Below are 15,737 nucleotides of genomic sequence, written 5' to 3' on the forward strand. Positions count from 1 at the left end.
CTCCATCTCCGTTGACACAGTTAGTATGAATTTGAAACACATTTGTCTGAACAGATTCAAAGAATCAAAATGAGACATTCTGTATTAATCTTTACAGATTGGTTCAGTGCGTAAGAGGAAAATGAATGACTGAATCAGGCAAAAAATAGAGAGGGGGTTATGCATTTTCCAAGCTCTTCATGTCTTGATAGGCAGCTCTGGTCAGATGTAATGAAGAGCTCTGAATTTGTTTAATGGGAGAAAACTGAGAATTAACACTCATGTCATACAGTAGCCAGTTGTCTAATGAAAGATCTGGTCCATGTGCAGCCTGGCTTTAAATATTCAATGTCATTCAATGAAGGATAGAGAAGTCCAAGGGCCTTCGGTGGTATTAGGCTACATCAGGATTGTTATTATTTAAGGTACCAACCTTTAAAAAATGGTGTTTATAAGAAATATGGTTTTGATTATTTATTTTTAACTTGTGAGTGAGGTTTTAAATCAGATCATCTCTGCCTTGTTTACTCATCTAAAGGTAATTTACATCCTATTTATATATATATATTTTATATATTAATCGACTTGATGTTAAAACTGAAACATGTTTCAAACAGGTGCCGAAAGATTAACACGATTATCAGATTATCTTGTAATCGGGTAGAGAGGTAGCATAACGCCTCAAAACCCTAGGATTTAACTGGGTCATGCATACACTTGGAAACATCAATCTACAATTTAGATTGTGCTCCCAGAGAAGTTACATTTCATTCAAAGAACTAAATCCATGCAGATGTATTTCTTGCAACATCTGTCCTGTATGATTTACCTACTTTCTTTGGAGGTTATGGAACTACGTAAAGGCACAGATTACCTCCCATGTAATAAAAACACCAGCAAAAACATTATAGACCAAGAATAATGTAAGGACCTCTGCCAGAGTGGCCTGTCCTGTCACAGATATTGACCTGTTATTGTTGAGGGTGATCTAATTTACCAGCTCTGACTATTTATGCAGATTACGTGGGAACCACATTGCACAATTCCGAAATGCCACAGACTAGCTGGCATTTAAAATAAAATAGTTTTATCTCTGATGCACCAAAAGTCGCAGGTCTGGTCTGGTCTCGGTTCTGTCGCCGAGTGGACTGTTAATGCTGCTGTAATCTAACACAGCAGGCTGTTACTGACTGGGAGTTAATGACATTCTGATGTATATCTCACACTCTCTTGGGAGAATACAAAGGCTAAATGGTTGGGAATACAATCGCCGGTGTCACGTGTCTAGTGTATGATAATGCATTTGGGCGGATGCAATATTAACCTTTCCTTCTCAAATCGTACTTTATGAATAGTTTGGTATGGAGGTGATACTATTGGGTGAGTTGTGGTTTGGTATTTTCCGCAACACAGACAATAAGGATCTTTAAAACAGACAGAACACACACAAGTAAAAAAAAAGAACAGGCAGTAAAGACCAACTGCGTGTTTCAGGCCAGATGATTAAGCACATCATTTAGAACATGATTCGCCTGAGAAAGATCGAAGAGTCTTTGCTGAGGAAGCTTCTGCTTTTGATGCAATTTGCACCAGTGGGCTTCCTGGCCTATCTATCGAACAGAGCAGTGCTAAGGTGTGTCACTACTCTGGTCATTTCATTAAGCTGAACCTCTTTGCTCCTGCGGCTATGGGGAGAAGACAACGTTGGCCATGCTTGGGTGGCATATTAGAAGGTATACCATGACGAGACGTTCTCAAACCTTGATCAGACATGTCCTCTCGCTCTTTGAGGGCTTCACCAGGATGCTTCAGCTTCAGAATCCAGCAGGCCCATCCTCCGACACAGGGCCGTTCCTCCCAGTACTCTACTGAAGACAAGGTTCCAATATCACCCCAAAACGAAGGGTCCCAAGGAAGGTAACCATAGTGCCAAACTCACACATACACCTTACAGCAATACACACACAAACACTCACACACACATACACCCACACACACACACACACACACACACACACACACACACACACACACACACACACACACACACACACACACACACACACACACACACACACACACACACACACACACAAACACCCGCATACATGCACACACAAACTCATACACACACACTCTCTCTTGCACTCATATACACAGACACCTTGGAGTAATGGGTCCTCGAGAGAATTGCCTGTCCATTCCAATTGTTTCTCACTGCACATTGTAAGGAACTTAGATAGCTGAATAATACAGGGTTCTGCCATTATCATTTGTTTTGGAGGGTTCTCTTCTGCTCCTGGGTCAACATGACACAATCACAAATCCCTGGCTAAAATTAAATTTTACTATTATTTACTTAGCAGCATGACTACAGCTGTTCTGACGTGTTAGTAAGTAGGCCTTCCTATCTGATACCAGTGTTGAAGTTGAATATTGCCCAAACATGCCATTCATGTAACAAGAAAAAAAAACGGGTGACTCATAAATCACAAATGTTATCACACTTTAATTATGACTATGACATATTTGCTATATTGTGTTAATAACAATCTCTTGAGCAGAGTGAAAAGACCAATTGTTCCGGTGATTTTAGATGTACAGTCCCTGATACTCTTATCAGTTGCTCTGTCAAACCGCAAATCCAACAGGAAATTAAAGTGACAAAATAATTAAGTGCTTTCCATAATGATTTATACTGTGCCAGTTAACTAATATTTTGGAGATACCATTTTTGCCTTATGAAATCAAATTGTTGGTATCAGACCGTTTTTGGGTGATCGTTTTAGTTAACAATGTGTGAATTATGTTTCTGGCTATTTTTTTATTTTATGTAGCATGATATATTATCTGAATTATTACATGGTATTATGTTGGTATTGTTTTTTGGGGAATATCTTTCTTTCAAATAATATGAGTATTATAACTTCTCATTATTATTGTACCTATACCTATTATCATTATTATTATTTAATAGTATTTTTATAATTATTATAATTGAGACTAATAGCATCGAAACGTTGTAAGGATAATATAAACAATGTCCATTGGTCGTATCCTGAAACGACACCTCAACTAAAATATGAATACGGGGGCGGGACTTCCGCCTGAGCGGACCCGGAAGATTCGGATGCAAGTTTCCTCATATGTGCATCCATATGTATTCTACATTTTACGCTGATCTATAATAGTAAACACATTAAAAATGTTATCGTTAGATTTCCTTGACGATGTGCGGCGCATGAATAAGCGGCAGGTATGTCGACGACTCTGAGTTTGTTACTTCCTTGCTAATCGCTTCCCTTTGATGCCAAATAGGGACACAGCTAAATGCTAACCTGCTAGCTGCTATCTCAATCACACGTTGCATTCAATATGCTACACTCTATTGTGTGTACCTGCACCTTGGCCATGGGATTTACCTTGGAAGGAAATCTGACTGCATTCTCTCAGAATATTAACAACTCTGTCTACTCTTGTCTCTTCATGCTACTATTTTTGATTTGACTTGTGGCTCTTTTAACTGCTTTGTATAACACTAAAGAATAATATTGTATCATGCCTTACTAGTCAGACTGATACTATACGATTGTTTAAATATAAACCCTTGGACCAAGACGCCAATGTTGTCTGTTGAATATGGTCCAAGTATTTTAATCCTTGATATTTAATTCATAATAATAAGGCTTTGTATTTATTTAGACTCGGTTGGCTTGGAATGAGGGATATATGTACTTTCATTGTTCCATATTGTGTGCAGTAGGACCAAAAACATAACATTATTGGGAATAAAGAACACAATGGAGTTTAACCAATTCCTTAATGTCGTTACACCTCCATTTCTTATGTGGTTTTTGTATGTTTGCATTAAAGTCCACACATTTGGCTTATGGCCTGGCACAAGTATTCCACCATATAAAAGGACATGTACAGCTAACACAACTTACAAAAAAATCCAGTTTGTTGCTATAATTCATCATTAAGCCTAATTATATTTAGCCTGATACTATTTTATGTTCATACTATCTTATCCAAAACTACCTGCCGTTATTCGATTCATTTTCATATGCAGAGCAGGACATGTTTTTTCAACTTCCTGAAGTATGCCAAAAGGTTTGAATGCGATAGATATTTGAGAGTAGAACACGGAACCTTTTGTGCTCAAAGTCAACACCCTAACCACAAGACTACCCCTCCCCGTCTCCCCAACTCAATATACCCACACTTCTTGTTTAGAACTGAAGACCGTGTTATTTTTGTTTCAGCTGTATTACCAGGTTTTGAACTTTGGTATGATCGTGTCGTCCGCTTTGATGATCTGGAAAGGACTGATGGTCGTCACCGGAAGTGAGAGTCCCATCGTAGTCGTTCTCAGGTAAGATTACATTTTGTGTGTGTGTGACGTGTATCTATATATCTATGGCGTTTTTGCCAATTGGCCATCTGACCATATATTGGCAAATTAGGGGATAATCTACAATTTTCAAATGCGCTTCGCTCAATGTGCGCATGCTCCGAAACACTTCTGTGAAAGCAGGACAATGGAAATATCCAGTGTTTTGCAGACAATTGCATTTTAAAGGATTTGACAACTAATCTGTATTCCCGCCAGGACTTTTTTTTTTTTCATGGATCATCATCTGACGACCTGCATCTCAGTTCTCCATATGCCTGTTCACTAACACTTTGCTTCGGACTCCATGAGAGTAGTTAAAAACATGTATATGATTTGGATTGTAATATTAAAGATTAAACAGAGCATGAGACTGTGATATGGTCTCACCAATCAGATACCAAAAAAGAATGATACAGATATAGATAGATGGATATAGATAACCTTGTAGATGTATGCCCGTTGGTATGAAGTAGCTTCTAGATTCGTTTTTCAACCTATTACAATAATGAAATTGAAGTGTGATTCTGGCTTGGTGTATGGAAAGCCTTGGATTTATTTTATTTTATTTAAACCCAGACCAATGTATCTGGGGATTAATGTGCAACGTCGCTGCAACACCAATGCTGCAGCTTATTTACGTATGCTGATTATTTTACAACCTTGTATTCCTAAAGGACAACAATACAATGGTGTTGATTTCAGCATAACTTGCCTGTGACAGGGGAAATCTTTAATAGGGATGCACCGAATATTCGGCCACCGAAAATGTTCGGCCGAAAATGGCCCGAAACATAATTTTCGGTTTCGGCCGATGGAGTAAAAAGGCCGAACAAAATACATCAAAATCTTTATTTTTGATAAAAAAAAATGTTTTACTCATTTATTTAAAGGTACATTGTGCTTAAATTCTTGCTATAAGGTCTGCTGGAATGTTAGAAAACGTTCAGTATTAAATAAATATTTTGTATCAAATTTATAATTTTATTTTATTGAAAAGCAAGACAAAAAAGATATAAAGGACATTTAATTGTTTGATTTATGCAATGGTGAAAAATTAAAGCAAAATGAATGAAAAACAGCAAAAGCCACATTCGGTATTCGGTTTCGGCCAAGAATTTTCATTTCGGTGCATCCCTAATCTGTAATGAATAATGTAAGGAGTTATGAGTAAAGCGGGATATTAGTGTAGGACCAAACATGGGATGATTTGATGAATGCAGGATTTGATTGGTTTGTGTGTGAAGGGACAGGCATGCTAGCCAGCTGTGTTGGCCTGCTGTGTGTTAGCCCATAGTGGACAGGCGGTGGGGGAGTGGAGGCAAGATGATAGTTAGTCATCACAAGATATGATTATTTAATGCAACCCAAAAGCGACCCAACATGGGGAACGATTAGACTTGCTTGTGATGTTTTCCAGAAAGGAAATCTAGAACAATTTGCATTAGGGTTCTTGGGGGGGATAACCCAAATATATATATTTTCTCAAACAAACTCCAAATAAGCAGCAAGGGGACTATAAATAGGTTAACACTTAATTATGTATGTTTTAATACAATTCAATTAAAGTGACCAGGAGCCTAATTTGAATAATTATTATTGAAGGTAAACCACGAAATGGCTGTGTTTCAGAAGGTCTTCCTCCTGCTCTGTCTCCATCTGCTGTTGACATCAGTCTGAATTAGGTTTAGTTTTAGTATAATACATGAAGAGTACTGATCTGGTTCATAATGATGATCATACTTGCCAGATGTGACTCATTTCAAAGTAAAAGCGGATTTCCGGGATGAACTAAATATAGCAGTGATTGGGGCTGCATACAGTTCATTCACAAACTATTAAACCATCACTTTTTCCCATATTTTTATTCTAACGTTACAGCTGTATTAGAACTTGACTTTCATATTTTCCCTCATTAGTGTACAGTGTGCCATTATGATTATCAAGGCAATGAGTCGGCAATACATTTTTCCGAAAAACAACGGCTACCGATATCTGAAATATTCAGGAGGATTCCCTTGTGTATGTTTTTAAGTATTTGCATTCTGACTATATTTTGTGACTCTGTATCTTGAGGGCAGACGAGTCAATGGGGCAGATTTTCCCTCCACTGTTTTGTGTCATCCTTCAAATGGGTGGCCTAATTGTGTCGTTCCAGTGGCAGCATGGAGCCTGCGTTCCACAGAGGAGACCTGCTGTTCCTCACCAACCGGGTGGAGGACCCCATCCGGGTCGGGGAGATCGTCGTCTTCAGGATAGAGGGCCGCGAGATCCCCATAGTACACAGAGTACTGAAGATTCATGAAAAGTACACGTCCTCCGGGTTCTAATGATAGCAGCAGTAGTTAAGGTTGGATATTAAAGGTGACATGTTATACCGCCAGGTGTGATACGGCTAATCACACTCAAACCTGGTGGTATAATAGGTCACCCTTAATACCTGTTGAACAATCGAGTTGCATTGCAAAGTGACATTTCACTTTTTATTTTTGTACATCTGAGGCCATATTCAGAAGTACTCGACTCTAAATTGAGGTTTCAAACTTCCCTATACTTTACTGTAGAAAGTATATCACATACTTCATCAAAGGAAAATTATCAGCAAATTTGTTATCATTATTAACCCTCTTCTAAACACTCAATAGCAGGCACCTGGCGTCCAAACTTTGAAGCGTAACACTCGACCCATGGTTCTTGTGCAGGGACAACGGCGACATCAAATTCCTGACCAAGGGGGACAACAACGCGGTGGATGACCGAGGTCTGTACAAGCAGGGCCAGCACTGGCTGGAGAAGAAGGACGTAGTGGGCAGAGCCAGAGGGTACGCTTCCTCTCCGTCTCCACTGGGACCAAGCAGTTCATACACTTAACATACAATACAATACATACAACTAAAAGGCCATATGTATAGAGTTTAGTTTTTATGAGTTCAGCAGATCTTTATGTTGGGAAGTTATTTTTTGGTATGGTTGTGTGTGTGGTTGTATTGGTACGCGTATACTAAACATGTATTCATTGTGGATATGTGCTTCCAGGTTTGTGCCGTATATTGGAATCGTTACCATTTTAATGAACGACTACCCCAAATTTAAGGTAGGTAGCCGACTTCCTGGAGGGCTGAAGTGGGATGAACTACGGGGTAGGATAATGTGAAGTAGTAACGGTGTTGGACTCCCTCCAAAAGGTACTGGGTTAGATTCTTTCTAGACTACCTGTAGGCATCCTTGCCACCCAACCCTTTTCCTTAATGAAATGTATCCGAGTCACATGGAATAAAATAATCTGGTAATTTAGTAAATAGTCTATAGTTGGTCAAGGTGGGGAAAAAGTTGATTCACGTTAGAATCGTAACTCTTATTTTCTATGGTTCTGAATAGATTCTCAATTCTCCCCTAGTATATTGAATCACTACGACGAATCACACATAGTAGTACGCTCCCTCCCAAAGGAGCAGACCATCGTGGCATTTGGGAGCGGGAGAGGGAAGGTGGGGTGTGAGCGACTATTCATAAATGTATTGGTTGCATGCCGATGCAACACCAAAATGTCCCTTTGATTTATAAAGTGCATTTGATCGTAATTATCATTATTTCCGAGGGGAAATAGATCAAAGAGGTATAGATAAGTTTCATCTTCAGCTCAGACCTACCGCTGCTGCGTTTCATGTTATTTTAATGAAAGCCTGAACTTAATGTATACTGTCTAAAGTCCTGCTTTTCCTCCACCGTCTCCAGTATGCTGTTCTCTTCATGCTGGGGCTCTTTGTATTGGTCCACCGGGAATGAACAGGGTTACAAGGAAGACATGTCCTGAGGATGGGAGGCTGCGAGTAAGAAAGGTCTCTGTCGAACACGATGCGGATCCAGCTTTGTCCAAGAAAAATGTCAACCATTGCCTGTCAAAAACAACTTCTGTTTAGTTTCATTTTTTTTTTTTTTTCAATCCGACCGGCTTTTGTACTATTTTGATTGGCCACATTTTCTAGAAATGGGGCTATAAGGCGTCAATGTGTGTATAAGCTTTACACTTGTCTGTTTTGTGAGGGGGACTAGACTTAAGGTTCATTTCACATTACAATTTTATTTGTCATGTTCCCCAGAAAATGTCAGCATTCTTCTTATTTTGTGTCTTTTCATGTTGATTCATTGTCCGATGAAATTATGTGAAGTATCTAAAGACACATTATGAGTTTGATATTAAATTTAAATCTGTTGCCCTCAATGTGTGAATTGTTTTTACTTCTTCAATCGAAAATACTCGTATTCGCTTTATCCCTCAAACTCCATCCGTCTACATTTGACTCCTATCTCTCTATGTAGCTGTATCTCCTAACCATCTCCCCTATGTTGCTCTCTCACCTTAGCCTTTCGCTATCTGCAGGTCTCCTATCCATCTCCACTATATGTCGCTCTTACCTTAACATCTCACTTTATGTAGCTCTTACCTATCCCTCTCTTTTCTGCTATTGGCAGTATGCCCGCTTTTCAAACTTTTTCCAAATCCTCCAGGTCATAATGAGGAAGATGGAAATAATGTTATAGTAAATGTAAGGTCTCTGGCTCCTACTTTGCCATAAAGAGCTCTGCAAGCCTTGTATTCCTAACAGAATTTGTCAACATGTATTCTATGAGGAGACAATGAGCATAAGAGCAGGGGCAAAGGTGACCGGGGACCGGCAAGCTGGGAGACTTCAAAAAGAATGGAAGTTTATCCATCCCTAGTATATATCAGCTGGTTATCAAGGGGCTACAGCTGAGTGTTAGGGGTGCCTTCCATCCATAACGGGGCCTAAGGAAAACAAATAATACAAGAATGCCCATATCAACATAACTACATACATAGCCTATAAAAGGCTCTAAATCAGGGTTGCTGACTGAACATGTTTCTTTAATACCGTTTTTTTGTGTGGGGCTTGTGTTTCTAAAATACAGAGAATTTCAAAGACAAAGCAATGCAGTTTCTTTGTGAGTTTATGAACACAATGATAGGTGTTAAAAATTGGCTTTCCTTAACATAAACAAAGACATTTCCCCCATGCATTGACACAATAAAGGCACAAATTGGTGCAAAACAATTCAATCGAATGCAAGAAATTAAGTGTCAGATACTCAAACTTTCCTTGGTTGGACCCCCAAACCCACCCGCTTTACGGGACCCCCGGGCCCCTCCAACTCCTACAGTTTGCCCTTTGGCTGCGATGTAAGGGAAATTTTCCGGGCCGTCCCTGTCAAGGAAAGTCCCAGTTTAATCAAACATGATGTGGAACTTCAGCCAGGAGTACGAATGGACAAGATGATTGCAGGTGGTTGTTTTGTCAGACCGCGGGGACCGATCGCGTCATCACGCATGTAGGTGTCTGTTATTTGGTGGATAGTTCCTATGCTATGGTTATGATGAAAAACAACAAAATCTTTCAAAACCGTCCGGGGTAAAGTGCGTGCCAAATGTCGGATACTTTTGAAGGATTATGTATTTATCCTAGCATTCCACTTATTACTTTTCCTTCGGCATCTTTGATTCCTCTAATTTGAGAAATGTTGGTTTGATTCACGAATCTGTCCTGTAGTTTTAGTGGGTCAACATCACTCTATTCTCAGGCCTTAATCAATTTGAAGAAGACCAAGGTCATTGTAGTAGGCTATCGTCTCTTCTTTTACGCGCTGCCATTTGCGCATTCGTAAAACGGATGTTTACACAGCCAGACACACACACACAGCCATCAAACACGTGGGCCTGTATCAAAAAAATCTAATCAAATCATATGGCCAGCCGTCATACGGAAAGGTTCGGCTAAGATCGAGCCCTATACAGCCTGGTCACAACTTCAAACTGTGAATTGCTGTGCAGGTTTGCACGCACATGAGACAGAGCCCACCCACGCCTGAAGCTATAAATGTGTAGTGCGTCCGAGCGCCCTCACACCGAACTCCCAGTCGCCAGTAGTTGGAGGTTTTGCGCGCCAAGGGACTCAGCCGTTCCGGTTTCAGCTATGTCTGGGTTAACACTTAGCAACGTCTGCCATGGGGCTTTACTGACTTATCTGGTGTTTTTTTCGGTGCTTTCTCTCACTACCGCTGTGAGCTTCGATTTGACAGAGCTAAGGAATAAAGTTGCAAAGATTAAAGTGAACCCGAGAGGCAATCTTTGGGCTACAGGTATGTGGATGCTTCTTATTTTTTTGCTTATTCATCTCATTTGTATTCAAAGTAGAATTGACAGATTAAGTCCTATCAAATGCTTTCCAATGTTTTCCATGCATTAATGTGTTATACTTGTTGACTTGTTAATGGTTCATGTGCAATCATGTATTACAACGCATAATAACAATATGCATTTTATTTATCGCTTCAAAGGACACTTTATGGGCAAGAAAAGTGTGATGGACAAGCCTCTGCTGTCATCCGCCGATGGGCAAGGTGTTGACGCGCTGCAGGTGGCACTGGGTCCGGAGCAGGACGACCTGGGGAACATCTTCCAGGAGGTTCTGCGGGTCGCTCTACAAGCGCAGATCGACACGCAAGAGACCCGCTCTAAAAAGCAGGTGAGGAAAACCCAAGTCCACCGTTTCTATGTGATGAATCGTGTTTGCATACTTTGAACCACTACAGTGACATTGTAATTCTTTCTGATTAAAGGAGTCAGAGTTGTTGATGAAGATTTTGGAGAGCTACGTCGACAGCAGCAAAAAGTGAGGCGTGGGGAAAGCACTGCTGAGTGCTGACTGCTACTACGCAAATGGACAATTAATAAGCATCGCGATGTCACTGATGTTCTCATGCATCCTCTTGATTGTAACTCCCAGCTGCACAGTAATATACAAACGCTGTTTTTGGTTGATTTGATTTGGCCAGTGGATATTTGATCTCAAATGTAGCCTATTACCTTACAATATGTGTTTGCATATGTGGAGTGTATGCTTCAAATAAATATCATTAATTTATTTAATTATTATGCTTTCATTGTCATTTCCTTTCCATAATTCAACGTTTTTATGTTCAATATATAAAGCCTATGCAAAATGCGGTGTAAATATTTTAAACTATAGCCAACTAATATTTGTATTATTGATATGAACATTCCATAATCGTCCTGCATACGCTGTGAGAGCATAGACTCCTGTAGCAAGTTATAAAACATTTGAAAAAAATATTGACTTAAATGTGTCCAGATGTAAAACAAACAAATAAAATCAATTTAAGTATCCCTCTATTTTAATGTGTATGATTGATGCCAACATACTATTATTTATCTTCCTTTAAAAATATTTATATTCCCTTTAATTATAGTCACAAACCCATCAGATAGAACATATCGTTGAATTATCAACAGCTTAAAAGTTTATTTGGAAATTAACACTTCATTAGATAAATCTCCATCTCTTACGGGTCATATTTAATATGTGTAATTCGACCCTTGTAAAACATACATTCTAAGTGAATGGTGCCAACTCAAAGACCTTATGAACAACATAACAAGGTAAAAATCTGTAATTCAAATGTGATTTCGTTCTCAATTGAAGATTGCACAATCTGACACCTCTGAAGTGGAATGCTCCAATAAAATGAGTCAATTGTTGTTACTTTTGGAGACTTCAAAGACAACAACAGAACTGGACTTCAAAATGGGTTGAACACTTGACACCCATCTTATTCGTCATCCCACAGGATGAAGATGGGAAGTAGGTTACCAGGACAGAACCAAGCTGCATTCAAGCCTTCACATTTAATTTCACTATGACCATTCCCATAATAACCATTTCTCAAAGTGTTTATTTTGGATGGCTGATTTTACAACACATTATTTGGCTCCGAAATGTGCATCTTCCCACATGCTTTTGAAACTCTTCAACTGTCCTCTCCAGAGATTTGCAATAAGAGTTATAAATGTATTGCTCTTGAACCTTAGCTGTTGTATCAGGTGGATTTTATGAGAAATACAACATGTTATTCCCACTACTCTAAATGCAATCCTCCTATGACATAAGAGGCCTGTCTCGACTAATGAAGATTACGTTTATCTTCTCAGTGGCTAGTCTGCAATAAAACACACTCACACACACCAAGAGCACAAACCACAGCCTTATTGTTAACTCTTACAAACCAGTTTACTTTTTAAGACGGCAATGGGGAGCCGTGATCAGTCCCAATTATAATCGTTGTCTAAAGCTGTTCATTGCTCTGCCTTGCTGATGAACTGCATTACAACAATGTGCTCAATATATGAATGGCTCGATATCTTCATGTAAAGTACTAGTCTTGGTCTAGGTAAACACATTCACAATGCCTTCTATTATTCAAGGATAGAATGTGATTATAGATGAAGCACTTGTGAAATGTTCCGCACAGGACATAATATGAATAACAGAAGGGGGAAGAAAAGAGCACCAACATTTATTAGGATACTCAATCAATTCTTAAAGAATAACTCAAAATAGAACAGCATATATCCCAACATTATTTTTTAATGGGGTAAACATAGGAGCTAGTAGTGATGTGCAGTTAAACCGCAGCATGGAGATTGAATAGGTTTATGAATGTCCTTTATCTTGTTCACACAGTGTTATCTCACTCTTTTCTAATCACACAGTATCTGTTATGACTACAATCAGGAACCCGTATAATCCTTCCGATTAGGTCTCTAAAATATCACCATGGTATTTCCATTTGATGACCTTAATCACCTGAGAACCCCCCCAAAAAAGTTTCATTAAGAAATTACACCCCCCACAGTCTTACTGGCATTCATTTTGAAGTAGTACAATTAATACTATTTGCTAATTAGTCATGTAGCATACACTTTTATCAAAAGTGGTGTAAAGTGAATGTCATGAAAATGTATCATGTATGTAACATTTAAAAACACACCCTTTCCAGTGTTGCATTGATTATGCTGGTTGTAATATAAAGCACACACTAGAGTAATTTATCTTGCTCCGGAATATATTTTCTTTGCATAATACTTCCATGTGCAGGAATCAGAGTGAAGGACTGCATCGCTGCAGGCCACAATATCTCAGGTGAAGCTTGCGATGTGACATAAGCGGTTGATTGTGGTCACATTAAATGTGAACAATATGTGTTGATTGGAGCTGTTCACACGCATGGCTCATGGGGAGGATGAGGTCATTGGTTTCATGTTGAGGGCTCTGTCTGCACCCATGCTGGGTGGACCTCAGGCCAAGGCAGCGGTGTGACAAAGTGATTGGACCACAATATGAAGCCAATAGGCCCAGCAAATAGAGCTAGCTATAGAGGCTTTTATCTTGGGATTGGGGTGGTTCAATAACATTGTTGAGTAGTCATTTAAAAAGAGTAAGTATTAGTAACACATATTTACTAGAAAAGGCAATTTCTGAATACATTGTGGTTTCAGTATCAGAATCACTTTTATTACATCTTATTGTACAGTACACAAGAATAAAATTCTTGGGATTGGTTCCTCAACATTCACATAGCAGCAACAGTACAAGGTAGTAGTAGCTTTCCAAAGAAAGCTACCTTTCTTTGGTGCGCCTCTGCAGCAGACATCAGCAGGGAAGAATGTCCCACACAGCAGATTTCCTCCACTGGGTATGGGAAAATGATCACTGCCCACTGCATATGGGCAGTGATCCACTCCATTGCATCCCACTCAGTCTTAAAGGTTGTATAGGTGATTTGCTTTTTTGGCCATTTTTGCAAAATTACTTGAAATCCTTATCATAACCCGCTTACAGCCACTGAGTTAGAAGTACTGACATGAAAATTAAACAAGTCAATCATCTGTGGAACGGGCAGGGCTCGAAAAACTCCAGCCAATCATTTCCATTGCCACCGAGTTGCATTGGACAGTAAGTACGTCAATCAAACGGTCGTACTGCACTCCCCCTCCCCCGCGCCCCGCGCGCGACCCCTTCGTGCAGTACTCGTGACCCAGAGCTCGTGACCCAGAGCAAGCTCCTGTTTGTTGTTATCCTGCGGTAGCTACTGGAACTAGTTAATCCACATTTGGACCTAGCAGTAGAAGACAATTTCCATGGCAGACAAGACGCCACCATCCCCACCACCACCACCACCACCAGCAAAGAGAAGGAAAACTCTTTTTCAGAGAGTAATTGATAATAAAAACGCTGAAAGAGAAAAACTGAAATCAAGAATAATCCTAGGCGCTGCTTTCGAACGTTGGCGGCAACTGAAGGACGAGAAGGGTCTAAAAACCGATGCTTGTGTGGCGGTTGACCTAGTTTCAAAGTTTATACCGTTTATACTCGGTAATACCGGTGTGGAGACGAGTGTATTACTCGGTGTGAAAATGTCCACACCGCGGCAACCCTAGTGAAAACCAGGACTTCCAATACAATTATATGAAACAAACATACATTTTCTAAAAATAGTAATGATTTATGTGACCGTTTAATGTTTATAACATCTGGTCCAACCATTGCAGCGAGAACGTATTCTCAGCAGGGGGTGCTGGGAAAAAAAACAACTCTGCACTAGACTCGCAACTCGTTACATTGATAAAAAAAGATGTATAGCAGCGCAGCTCAATTACACCAGTGCATGCGCGGACAGTTGAAAATCGATCGTTCACATCCAGCTGCTCACAGAACAAGTTTAGCGCACCACCGCTACCCTCACACTTTTTCATATAACCTTTTTTCAGCACTAGGTCATATGAGCATTAAATAAATGCTGCGTCTCAAAATGCCTTGGACAGCAGCGAGGATGACTCGCTTTGCCACGGGCCGAAACAGTTCGGAGCGACCACAGCCAGAGCGAACACAGCGGGGCAGAGGAGTGTCAGGAATAGTCTTTGGTGTACACATCAGTACGGCCTATTTGCACTACTGTTTAGTGGCAATGCAGTGTTTTATTCGATGCCTTTTTATTTTCGTATATTATTTCAATGAATACAATTTATTTATTCATAAAAAACGGATCTGGTCTTCAAATCTTTTTTCCAAATATAGGTCGTCTTACAATGGGGTTTGTGTTTATATTCGGACCAATACGGTACAGCGGGCGCTCACATGACGTTAAGCATTTCCTGGTGCATAATGTGACGCTTCAGAACCTAAAATCCCGTTTCTCCCCGTTGACACGACAACACATAACCGGCGTTTTCAGAAATCTCCACTTTGGCCGGAGTTTTTAGAAATGATCGTTTTCTGTGATAAGACAGGGCCTCGGACAGGGGGTGTTGCAGCACCCCCAGCACTCCTACTTCCCGCGGTACTGGGTGCAACTTACAGCTGAATGTAGTGCCATGTTGTTAAACGAAAACCTACGCTAGCCTGGCTCGCTCTCGCGCATCTCTGTTCGCGCTCGTGCATGATTGCGCGTCCAGGTACTTGGAATGGGTGGAGTCAGAGTCAGCGTTGAA

General features: G+C 40.0%; 2 protein-coding genes across 2 annotated transcripts; both read left to right on the plus strand.

Annotated features, from left to right (window-relative positions):
* The first annotated feature begins 3,071 nt into the window (after window positions 1–3,071).
* sec11a (SEC11 homolog A, signal peptidase complex subunit) lies at window positions 3,072–8,594 on the plus strand. Its single transcript, XM_030377403.1, has 6 exons — window positions 3,072–3,235; window positions 4,245–4,354; window positions 6,531–6,680; window positions 7,075–7,194; window positions 7,409–7,466; window positions 8,108–8,594. The coding sequence occupies exons 1-6, from the start codon at window positions 3,185–3,187 to the stop codon at window positions 8,156–8,158; spliced, it is 540 nt and encodes a 179-aa protein (XP_030233263.1). The 5' UTR covers window positions 3,072–3,184; the 3' UTR covers window positions 8,159–8,594.
* Window positions 8,595–9,814: 1,220 nt separating this feature from the next.
* nmbb (neuromedin Bb) lies at window positions 9,815–11,318 on the plus strand. The gene is made up of 3 exons (XM_030377404.1): window positions 9,815–10,528; window positions 10,727–10,914; window positions 11,009–11,318. Exons 1-3 carry the CDS (start codon window positions 10,267–10,269, stop codon window positions 11,063–11,065), a joined length of 507 nt encoding a protein of 168 aa, XP_030233264.1. The 5' UTR covers window positions 9,815–10,266; the 3' UTR covers window positions 11,066–11,318.
* Window positions 11,319–15,737: the final 4,419 nt, after the last annotated feature.

Source organism: Gadus morhua, chromosome 14, assembly GCF_902167405.1.
Source record: "Gadus morhua chromosome 14, gadMor3.0, whole genome shotgun sequence".
Classification (NCBI taxonomy): domain Eukaryota; kingdom Metazoa; phylum Chordata; class Actinopteri; order Gadiformes; family Gadidae; genus Gadus; species Gadus morhua.